Consider the following 12,500-nt stretch of genomic DNA (forward strand, 5'->3'; position numbering starts at 1 on the left):
GATTTATGGGCGAGCCAAAGACTCCCTCCGCGCTATTTATTTCTGGCTTGATAAGGAAGGAGATGAGGCGTGCCTGTATTTATGGTACAGAAGTTCATAAAGACCAACTGCCAGAGGAGAGGGGAGAGGAGAGAGGAAAGTTGGAATCCTACGTACCGGAGAGGAGAGGACAAGCAAATCAAAGCCCGCCTCCTCCGCTGCCTGTGACTTTGTGGTGAGTTGTACAACGCCGCAACTGTGGGCTACAAACCACGTGACTGTGACTTTGGTGGGGAGTTCATATGGTACTTTTCTTTTTTCTCACCCCGTTTTTTTTCCCCTTAACTTGAACTATGCGTTTACACGGCCAATTATGTTTTCACGTCAGTTTTATTGGCCGAGGAACATGGCACATGCAAGAAATCTTGTGGATTCCTCAAACGGTTCATCTATATCTTAGATGACTTATGAGTTTAAGAGAGTCTTTCATCACCTTAAATCACCCAAAGACGTTCTCGAATATACTGCAGCGCTCACAACGCGATTTGACACATTGTGGGCTTGTAGATCGGCTACTTTTGTCGCCTGACGCCATCGTACAACGAAGAATAAAATAGTGCTTAAGGGGTGAAAAACAATTGAACCCCCCACGATTCATTACCAAAATACTGCAGGCACTAACTTTGAGAAAAAGCATGCTTTTTTTGGGGTCCATGCAGAAGAAAGTTGTTTTATTTTCTGTAATTAGAATACTGGATACCACAGGCTACACGTCAACAGCGTCCAAACACATCAAAGTAAAACGTCCGTTTGGGTTTGACTGGGCGCTTACAGCCACGCCAACAAGGCACTTCAGAACAACTCGAGGGTTAAATGAGAAAACAGCAAACACGCTCCATTGTTTTCCTGCTCTAGTTGATTTGTCAGAACCGATATCATAGAGAAAAAAAATCGGAAAACCTCCACCGACATGTTCGACGACGAGGAACCGACGGACGCTTTTACACATCCCAGATGCTTGTTTTTTTTCCCCCTCCGCTAGAAGAGACCCGTCTGCCATTGATTAACAGAAGAATCCTGATAAAAAAAATTAAATCAAGCTCTCCGGTTGCAGAAGACAAGTCACAAAGCACGGTGGTGGTGGGTCTGCCCCCCCATCCTTTGCTTGCTTCATCGTGGCCTGTTTGTGACAACCAAACCAGGTTCGACAACAGTAAGGGGGGGGGGGGGGGGGGTTGCAAACGTTCTTGCCAAGAGCCCCGCCAAAGGTGGGGGGGGGTGGAAGGGTTCGGGAGAGCTGAGGAGGAGCGCAATGAAAAAGTCTTGTCAACATTATCCCCTTTATTGATTTAACAGTAAAGGCCCGCCGCTTAAGCTTTATGTCGCTTCGTCTGACCCCCCCCCCCCCCCCCCCCCGCCCCCCCTTCCCACCCGCCCGCCCCAAATTGAAAATACAATAGCCGCAAATAAAAAACATTTCCTTAAAATGTGTGTTTATTTGTCTCGTCTTTCATCGCCTCCCCTTTCTCTAGTAGCGCCCTCGAGGTTCTTGCATGCATTACGCTTTTGAGGCCCTGCGAGCGCTTCGTCATGTTTATGGTCGCCTGTTATGACAGGCCTGTGGGTTCCAACGTGTTTCTTTTTCCCCACACGGACGGATTGGAATCGATGGCGGTGAACAAAACCAAGCCAACATGTCTTGTAGCACAGTGGTTCTCAAACGTTTTCATGTCAAGGACCCCCAAATTGATATTTATTTGACTGCGGACCCCCATCTGAAAATGTTTTGTGCCAGGGACCCCCAGAAGAGAATATTTATGTAAAAAAATACATATATATTTTTCAAACATTTAAAAAAATAGCAGATATACAAGCTTGCAGTGCGTCACGAAGTGACGCTCTGTGAGCTTGTCGATCTGTTATTTTTGAATAGCCAACATACATATTTTGAATAGACAACAAAATGGATAAAGTGGTCAAAATGATTATGATGCTGTATTAACACATTTTAGTGGGGATCCCCTGGAACCTCCCCAAGGACCCCTGGGGGTCCCCGGACCCCACTTTAAGAACTAAAGGTAGCAGGACACGAGCAGTCTGTCACAGAGCGGGATCTAAAAGCCTTGAGATGCCAATGTGTCGCTTGCCCAGAAAAGAACAGATCTACAAGCTACCAACGTGTGGCTTGCAGGTCTTTTTTTTCGGAAGCGACACCGCTGTACCACGGAGTATAATATTAGGCTTTTATTACAGATGAAGTGGAAAGCTGAGAACGACAACAAAATATTTATACAGGTTGAGACTTTCTCGCTTATAGTACTTTGACAATGTTATTTTGATTTGTATCTTTCCAACACTTCTTCCGTAGGTTAATAATAAAGCACAGGAATCTGCAGTAAGGGCACAGAAAAGCGTTACCAATAAAATAAATATAGGTGGAAGATAGAAAGCTTTGCAGCACTAAGGCCACACATCCTTCCATCCTCGCTTTTAATTCACCGTTTTCAATGAAGAAAAGCAACTATTTCTGGTATTTTAGAAAGGTGTGAGAGGCGGTGGGAATGAAGGAATGATACATTAATCGCTACTGTTGCATCTCTAAAAGCATGAATCATTTTTTTGGAAAATGTCTTTAAGCTTTTGAGGAAGAATACTTGTTGTGTGTTTTCTTTATTTTGTCTCGTTTCTGTTTCATATCCATTGGTATTTTTTAAATGAATTGGGACTTTTTGTTTGACAAAACATCTCCGGTTGAAACCACAAGCGTTGAAAGTTAACAATACAACACATGACTTCCAGAGACAGATGGACACAAACTTCACGCATTGTTGTACAAGAGCTTTTCTGCACAGTTCATTTTATTGTTTTATTTGTGTTCAAAGGTCCTTTTTTTTGGGAATTTTTCTTTTGCACTCTTTGCTACTTTCAACCTGGCATCCCTATTTTGGCCATGAAGAATGATAAGCAGATTTGGTTTTGAAATGTTAAGAAATGCTTCATGTTTTAAAGCAGTGATTCTCTACCTGGGGAAAGTGGGCCCTCAAAGCAAAACAAATTATTTAACATTAATATTAAAATTATTATTATTTAAAAAAAAAATACATGGTGTTTTTTCCTTTAAACCCTTGAAAAATGTGTTTATATTGTGATAGCGATAAATAGGAATACTGTGTTAGTTCAGTTGATCCAAGCCATAACATGCTCTGAAAATGCACACAGCCGACACATCTGACCACTTAACACGGCAGCCGAAAAAGGTGGGTGGGCCCGCAGACGCTTTTGAGATTTTCAAGTGGGCCCTGATCCGGAAAAGGTCGAGATCCACTGTTTTAAAGCACTGTGTGTAAATGTAATTCAATGTAAAGCACTTTAAATTTCCTTATTGCTGAAATATGCTATACTATGCAAATGAACTTGAGCCTTGAGAGAGAGAGTGTGTGTGTGTGTGTGTGTGTGTGTGTGTGTGTGTGTGTGTGTGTGTGTGTGTGTGTGTGTGTGTGTGTGTGTGTGTGTGTGTGTGCGTGCGTGCGTGCGTGCGTGCGTGCGTGCGTGCGTGCGTGCGTGCGTGCGTGCGTGCGTGCGTGCGTGCGTGCGTGCGTGCGTGCGTGCGTGCGTGCGTGCGTGAGAGAGACACACACACACACACACACACACACACACACACACACACACACACACACACACAGACAGACAGACAGATATACACACCGTGTGTCTCTTCAGATTCCACCTTAGCCAGTAGCACTTGACCTAGTTATGACGACCATGCAGACATACGTTGGTCATTTTGTTCTCAAGTTTTTGCTATTTACTGTAGGTTTGTTTTTTCTTGACCATAATGTTAAAATGTTCGTAGCAGATTATTTAGACAGATGCTATGGGTTCATTGTTTACCTGGTTTCAATGCATTTTGATAGTAATTGTTTACACTGATGTTTTTGGTTTACTCGTGATCCTACTAGTTTACTGAGGCACTACACACCGTCTCTCTGCATTTGATGTACGGCATGTGTTTACCTTGCTTATTGTCCCTCTGGTTAAGAGGGTCTGCTAAATGCCTAAATTGTAAATTGTGAGAGAGAGATCAGAGAAAGAAAGAGAATGGACACACAGATAGAAACAGAGGGGTTACAGATGATGACTGTGGAAAGCGACAGGAAAACAGATGAATCCATTTTAAATTGAACACAGGGGACATCTATTTTCTTCATGTTCCACTGGAAACCAACCCACCCCCCCCTTCCTCACCCCCACCCCAAAAAAAAGATAAAGAGGGAGAATGAACATGAGGCGGAGGAGGGAAAAAATAACTCGCCAGTACAATTAAAAAGATCACACACGGCATTCTGGGACATTTCCTCTGTTGCTACCGCGTTGCTCTGGACCTGTCCCCGAGTCCTTTATGAGTCACCGTCTACCTTGCCGCGGTTTCCGCGCCCCGGACCCGGCAGTCGGTCACAAATGGGGCCCTCGGCCCCCAAAACAGGCTAAAACAGAGAACAAAAGCCGAAGGGTTCCCATGCTGAATACTTATATCGTTGGTGTCGGGCAGAAACCTCATATCTCAATTATTTATTAAACTTTTTATGTTATTTTGTTTTGTAAATGAATGCCCTACTGTCATGTCTACAGCGTCACACAATAGTAGCATAAAAATTGCCGATCCGCAAGCCAAAAAATAGCTTGTTGATGTGCTATTTTTTGCTGTTTTGGACATAAAAGGTTTTTCCACCCGACAGTGACAATATTATAGTAAAATATCCATTTTGAGGAGAAAAAACTCTGTTGCTAGATGATACAGTATTTGAAATATTGATGGAAATGAATTGTAATTACATAATAGTCAGCGAGTATTCGGTCGCATTAGAGTCACATTAAATCATTTTGGCTGCTGTCTGTGTGTACAAACTCACCCACACACTCTAATTGTACTGGAGCAGCAAGTGAATCTTCTTTCTAATAAAAACAGCACCTCAAAATGACGGCTCAGTTACCTTCACCAAAGTGGCTGTTTGAGTAGGTAATTCTTAAAAGCTGCCATGGCTGCTCGTAATGATGTCCCACGCTACACTTAACCAACCCTGAAACCGTTCAAGAGCTCCTTTCAATCAAATCACAAGAAGAAAAAAAAAATAACCCAAATAACACTACGTCTATCTACAAGGTCCCACTATTCGATATAAATTACAGTAGGCATAAGCCCAACCCCTAAACCTAACCAGTAAACCAGTAAATGCCTAATCCTAAGTCTAACGGTTAGAGTTAGGATATATACAGTATATATATATATATATATGTATATATGTATATATGTATATATATACATATATATTTATATATATATACACACACACACACACACACACACACACACACACACACACACACACACACACACACACACACACACACACACACACACACACACACACACACACACACACACACACACACACGTACATATATTGTTGCTGCCAGACACAAACCTCTTACCTCTATATTCTAACTCTTTATGGTGTTTTTTTTCACGAATGAATGCCTTACTTGCACTTGATCATACTACAGCTCCATACAAAATTAGCAAATCCACAAACTCGAAATGCAGCCCAAAGCGATGCGTTTTGAGCTTGTATATCTGCTACTTTTGCTATTTTGGAATTTGAAGAGTTTTGGACATTATGAGGTTTCCAACAGACAGCAACGATATATGTATATAGTGGGGACATTTCACCTCGCAAGTATAAAAATTCATTAGACACACACCCACACACCCACACACACACACACACACACACACACACACACACACACAGAGGGAGCGCGGTGGCCAGCAGGGTCAGTGTGTGTGTCATTGGAGCAGCTTTGCGCCTGGCGGGGGGTTGTGGTGTGTGTGTGTGTGTGTGTGTGTGTGTGTGTGTGTGTGTGTGTGTGTGTGTGTGTGTGTGTGTGTGTGTGTGTGTGTGTGTGTTGTGTTGTTATGCAGTAGCAGCTGGTTATTACAGGGGCCTCCTCTCAGCCTGGCTGACACCTCCTGGCCCCAACGCTCCATTAATTTCTCCTCTGACCAGGGGCCCTGTTGACCACAATGACCCCCGTCTCTCTCACACACACACACACACACACACACACACACACACACACACACACACAATAGCAACGCTCACAAAGGCATGCAATCACATTACGGCACATATACACACCTTGCAATTTCCACATTTATTTCAAACATAAAAAAAATATAGTTTATTCCAAGTATGAATAAGACACACACACACACACACACATACACACACACACACACACACACACACACACACACACACACACACACACACACACACACACACACACACACACACACACACACACACACACACACACACACACACACACACACACACACACAGTTGGGTGTTTTAAGAAATGACCCACCCCCATCCTATTAAATGGTCTGGGTTATTTTATTTACTGGCAGATTGGATAATGTTTCTTCCCCGGCGACAAATAAACTCAAACTGTGATTGGATGAAGCGTTTTGTCACAGCGTCCAGCTGTCATCAGCTTTGTCACATCAGGTCAGAGCTACAGAGCTTCAGTTTAAATTACAACACAATAAAAACATTAAAATATATAATTAATACAATAGAATCGATAATTAATATCTATATAGTTAATATATAGTTAATATAACAACATATGAATAGAATATAACATTTCTCTCTCCTGCGCAGCTTAACCACTTTCAACCTGGTGTCCTTATTGGCAAATAAAATCAAACGTTTTTGAAAAAATAATCGTTGCTGTCCTTTTATATTATCATTTTGCCAAAAATGTATTGAACAGTGAAAATAGCCGATCCACAAGCTCACAACGTGTCGCACCACCACACGTTGTGAGCTTGTAAATCTGCTATATTCACTACATTAGTGCGACACTCTTGTATGATGAAGTAGGGCATCAATTTAACAAAAAAACATGAAGAGTTGGAATATGGAAATAAGAGTATTCTGCCCGACAGCAATGATACACGTGTATATATACTGTAAATCGTCTCTGTCAGGTGGAAAGCTCATATGTCAAAACTGTTACTTTTCAAAAAACACAAAAAGCGGAAAAATATGGAGATAAAGAGGTTTCCGCCCGTCAGCAATGATTTTTTTTACAAGCTTTCTTTTATAATCTCATGATACAGCGTGTGCCGTGAGCTCGTAGAATGGCCATTTTCGCTCATTTGTTGCATGACGAAGTCTAAAGGGCTTATAAGTGGTTAACCAGAGAGCCTAAAGAGCCTGCAGTATCTCTGGGTCTGAGTCAGAACATTGGAGCCGCTCCAGGCCCGGCCTGCAGCCTGCAGCCCGCCGACTTTATCACCAGCAGCAATATAAGAACCTGGAAACCCTCAGCATTAATTACTGTTGATAGCCAAGGAAAAGAAATGTAATTAGATCAGAGAGAGAGAGCGAGAGAGAGAGAGAGAGAGGGGGACCAAAACTATTTATAGCGAGCGATAGCGAGCGAGGGGGCCTGTCTTAATGATCTGACTGCAGCTTAAAGCTCTATTGATTTCCTCGTTAAAAAATACGGCTCAATTAAAGATACAACTGATTAAAAAGCCGCTACAAATTGCAGCGCTGCGGGTCTCACCGCAGCAACAGTAGTAGTGGTGGTAGCAGAGAGAGGGTAGAATGAGCCTGTCTGTCTGTCTGTCTGTCTGTCTGTCTGTCTGTCTGTCTGTCTGTCTCTTTCTGTCTCTCTCTCTTCCTCCTTGTGAGCAGTGGGAAATTAAGTAATGCCAGAATTAGTGTTTTTTTTTTACTCTCCATGTGAAAACCGATATTTCTCAAAGTCTACTGTGATTATGTGTGGATTCTCAAACAAACAGCGCAGAGACCAGGGTGCAGCTAATGGTTAAAAACATGAAAACATGAAATAATCATTTGTTCTATAAATAAAGACGATGTGCTTTTAATCAGGCCTAATTTGTATGTATTAATCATTCATATTTGTATAGGCATTCACACATGCGTGCCTGCATGCACACGCACACAAAACTGATTTATTATTTATAGTAGAAAAATAGCAGGTTATATGTATTATGACAGTTATAATCATTATTAAATTGAACATACAGTACGTCACAATCTGTGTGCTTACTGTATATGTTAACATAATAATGCCATAAGCCTCCACCATAACATTTTCAACAAAGCAAACATTACCAGCGGTATCTTTGCCACTAAAAGCACTTAAATAATAACACAAACGCACACGCACAAGCACACACAGACACGCAAACACACACACACGCACACACACACACACACACACACACACACACACACACACACACACACACACACACACACACACACACACACACACACACACACACACACACACACACACACACACACACACACACACACACACACCAACAACAACAACCACTGAGCTAACCTCTAAACACTGGAAGTGCACGGTACGTTAAACAATTAAATTCACAGCACCTGTTAAACACACGCAACGCAACAACAACAGCTCTGTTTCCATCTAAATACAACCTCCTCACTGACAAATAAATCCTCGAGTAGTGGTCGATCGATTAATCTGCGCCGATATTTGGTTAGATTTTTTCAAAAATGGAGACGCCCTGGAACCCCCCCAAGGACCCCTGGGGTCCCCGGACCCCACTTTGACCACTGGTCTAGAACACCGATCACATGTAGCTCTCTATGTCCATGAGCTTGTGCAGTGGTAACTTGTTGATTGTTTGTGGGAGACAACTACCAGCTTTCCTATTCTGTTAAAATCGGCATCCGCCACTGAAAAAAAACATAATCAGTCGATTCCTATTTGAGAGTCTGGGGCAGCAGAGAACGTATCATGGAAACCCTTTTATGTTCCATTGGAAACAAGAAACCAAAGCTGTGGAAACCAAAGTCAATTCTGTACAAGTCTAACGACGGCTGCAGCCCAACATGGTGCAAAGGTTTTTCGTTTTTTTCGTTTTGCACTTCCTCAACCTTTTACTGTGTAATATGAAACAAAGACAGCAAAGGTGAAAGTTGAGCTGATTTTCTATTGGTGGTGGTGGCAGCAGGCCATCGACCACTCCCCTTTATTTCAACAATGGCCACTACCATGAGAGAGAGAGAGAGAGAGAGAGAGAGAGAGAGAGAGAGAGAGAGTGATTCCTGTGTGTGTGTGCGTGCGTGCGTGTGTGCGTGTGAGTGTGTGTGTGTGTGTGTGTGTGTGCGTGTGTGTACCTGCAGGGAGTTGAGCAGGATGAAGATGTAGGCCATGACGATGGAGAACGGCACCAGAACCCCACACAGCCAGGTCAGACCCAGGATAGGTAACAACACCAGAACCGCTTTAACTGCAGCCCTACACACACACACACACACACACACACACACACACACACACACACACACACACACACACACACACACACACACAGACACACACACACACACACACACACACACACACACACACACACACACACACACACACACACACACAAACACACGTTTGTATTAATATATTTGTGAGGACAGCACGACTTTAGGACAGCATTGAAAATATTAGCTAAAAATCATTGTGTGACATCAGCGCCCAACTAAGTATAAAATAGGGAAAACTCTAACCCCAACCCGTTTGCTTTTCCCCCCATTTCCCCCCGATTTAGTCGTTATGCCAATTGATTCCTCCCCACACACATTTTAAGTGTGCTGTCACTGCTGCTGTATCCTACAGTACCTGCCAGTGAGGAGCCCCCACCGGGAGGACGGAAAGCCTTCGGCCTACTCCTCCCACCAGCACTCCCCGTACTCCCGTAGGAATACGTGTAGTGACAAATATCACCCTCCCTGCCCCGGCGTTCCTCCCCCGAACGCCCCTAGACTCTGCGATGGTGGGCAGGTACTTTGACACTGCATCACCTGAGTGGCCCAAAAAAATTGGCTATTTGAAAATAGTTCAAATATATCTGTTATTTTCAAAACAATCTTGAAAATGTTTGAATATTTTTGAAACAACACCAATCTTTTTTGTGGGGATCTGTGTCCAAATACATTCATTTGCCCCCACATTCATTTGGGGGTCCTTGACCTGAAAATGTTTGAGAACCACAGCTCTAGAACCAGAACCATAGTGGTTCTGATTCCTCTATAGACACAGAACCCTAGTGGTTCTGTTTCCTGTCCGGACCCAGAACCCTTGTGGTTTTGGAGGAGCAGGTTGTTCCAAGCACAACACTGGGACGGTGGAGCTGGCAAGACTCACTCAGTGACAACGTCCCACCTCAAATCCCCCTTAATTCTGTCTAAAATGGAATTAGATTCCCGCTCAGGTGACCACTAAACCTCACCAGCTGTGTGTGTGTGTGTGTGTGTGTGTGTGTGTGTGTGTGTGTGTGTGTGTGTGTGTGTGTGTGTGTGTGTGTGTGTGTGTGTGTGTGTGTGTGTGTGTGTGTGTGAGGCAGATACAAAGTGGACGGTGGGCCCTATTTTATTCAGCGGAGGAATGTGTTTGAGTTTCGGGGGCGTGCGAACGCTCAAGGCCTGCATTGATATCCTTCCTCACAGAGAAATTAAATGCACCCAGTGTATGTGTGTGTGTGTGTGTGTGTGTGCGTGTGTGCGTGTGTGTGTGTGTGTGTGTGTGTGTGTGTGTGTGTGTGAAAACAAGTGGAAAACAAAGAAGAGGATGTCGAAGGTAATGAGGTCAGATAAATAACATAGTATTGGAGAGACTAGCTATACGAGTTCATAATGTGCTTATAAAATGATAAACACACACAACACATTATTCAGAGAATGAGCTGCATTCATTCTGTACATTTTTAAGCCTCTGCAATCAATATTTCTTCGTACATACTTTGCACATGTAATGTGTACAAAGAAATACATCGAGATCAGACTTACTCCAAACATTAAGATATGTCCAATTAAAATCATTTTGATCATAATAATATAAACCGCTTTAAACCTGGCGTCCCTATTTTTAGCATGAGATTATAGGGGAAAGAAAATAAAAACGTAAAAAGCAAAAATAGCCGATGCACAAGCTTGCAACATGTTACATGTGATCTTGTAGATCTGCATTTTTTGCTATTCATCAAAGTATTCAGACAAAGTATATGGGGTGTAAGTGGTTAACAATGTACCGTATTTTCCGCACTATAAGACACCGCCAGTGTGCCTTATAGTGCCGATGCGCCTTATATATGTATCAATATTGGTTCCCTTGGTTCGGATGCGCCTTATAATGCGGTGCGCCCTATATATGAAAATAATACATTTATTGTAGGTGCGCCTTATACTCAGATGCGCCTTATAGTGCGGAAAATACGGTATACAAAATGTATACATTTATTTAATACACTCTGTATTGCTACTTGTCTGTATGTTCTACAGCCTGTACTGCTCACACAGGACAGGTCAAACAGCTAAAAGAGGTCAAATAGCACCCCCTAGTGGCGGTTACCTGATCTGCTCGTAAGCTTGTTCCACAGGACTGGTGCCCATGGCCAACATGATGGACCTTCTCTTAGCTGTGGAGATGGTGATGATCACCACTCTGCTCAGAACCATGATGTTCACCTGGAGGAGAGGAGAGGAGAGGAGAGGGTCATACTTATACTCAAATAAGTAATCATACTTATATAGCTAGTACTTATATAGTCTAGCCCATTGAGACCTGAAGCCGATTCTACATGTCTCCTAAATCTCAACAGTATTCTGAAAAACTTTTGTTTCTATATCAGTGGTGCTCAATCTTTTTCATGTCAAGGACCCCCAAAATTATATGTATCTGGCCGCGGACCCCCATCAAAATATTTTGTTCCAGGGACCCCCAAAAGCAACGATTTTAGTTAAAAATGTTCGCTTTAAAATATATATATTCAAAGATTTGCACACATTTTCAAGATTTTTCAAAAATAGCAGATCTACAAGCTCGTAGATCTGCTATTTTTGAATAGCCCAAAGTGTAAAATAATGCTTTTTAGCTCAAATCTAAAAATGACACAGTTCCAGGTCTTAATGGGCTAGAATACCTTTGTATCTCAAAGCAAACTAGATAAAGTGCTCCTCGGAGCACAGGTCTCCGCCAGGTCAGGTACGTTATTGCGGCCTCCTGGTGGCGCTATAATAGGCCAATGTGAAAAGGGTGCCATTTCTTCTTAGGCCTTTCACAGCAATCAGACACTGCATTCATGATTTGAGGCATTTTTTCCCGAAAATGTGTTTTGCTAAATTAGACCTGCTGGTGGCGCTATAACAGGCCAATGTGAAAAGGGTGGCACAAATATCATGGATGGTCAAACCTACAACATCCATGGTGTTATTTATTCATTTGTTAAATAATAAATAAAACAATGTTTCCTTGAACCAAATCCACGGGCGAGTCAACGTGACATGTTGTGAGCTTGTAGATCGCTATGTTCAATGCATGACATAATTACATAAATCAGACTTTAACCGTAAAAAATACACTGCAGCCCCTGCCAATGA

At 42.7% G+C, this 12,500-nt stretch overlaps 1 protein-coding gene across 3 annotated transcripts in view; it reads right to left on the minus strand.

Annotated features, from left to right (window-relative positions):
- LOC311052268 (adhesion G protein-coupled receptor D2) overlaps window positions 1-12,500 on the minus strand; it is a 156,828-nt gene that overhangs the window by 114,133 nt on the left and 30,195 nt on the right. For all 3 annotated transcript variants that reach the window (XM_084067158.1, XM_084067159.1, XM_084067157.1), the window contains 2 exons: window positions 11,473-11,588; window positions 9,246-9,366 (listed from right to left, as the gene is read on the minus strand). In XM_084067158.1, coding sequence (XP_083923284.1) covers window positions 9,246-9,366; window positions 11,473-11,588 — 237 coding nt within the window. The remainder of the gene's footprint in view (window positions 1-9,245; window positions 9,367-11,472; window positions 11,589-12,500) is intronic.

Source organism: Gymnoscopelus microlampas (assembly GCF_963454915.1).
Source record: "Gymnoscopelus microlampas genome assembly, chromosome: 9".
Classification (NCBI taxonomy): domain Eukaryota; kingdom Metazoa; phylum Chordata; class Actinopteri; order Myctophiformes; family Myctophidae; genus Gymnoscopelus; species Gymnoscopelus microlampas.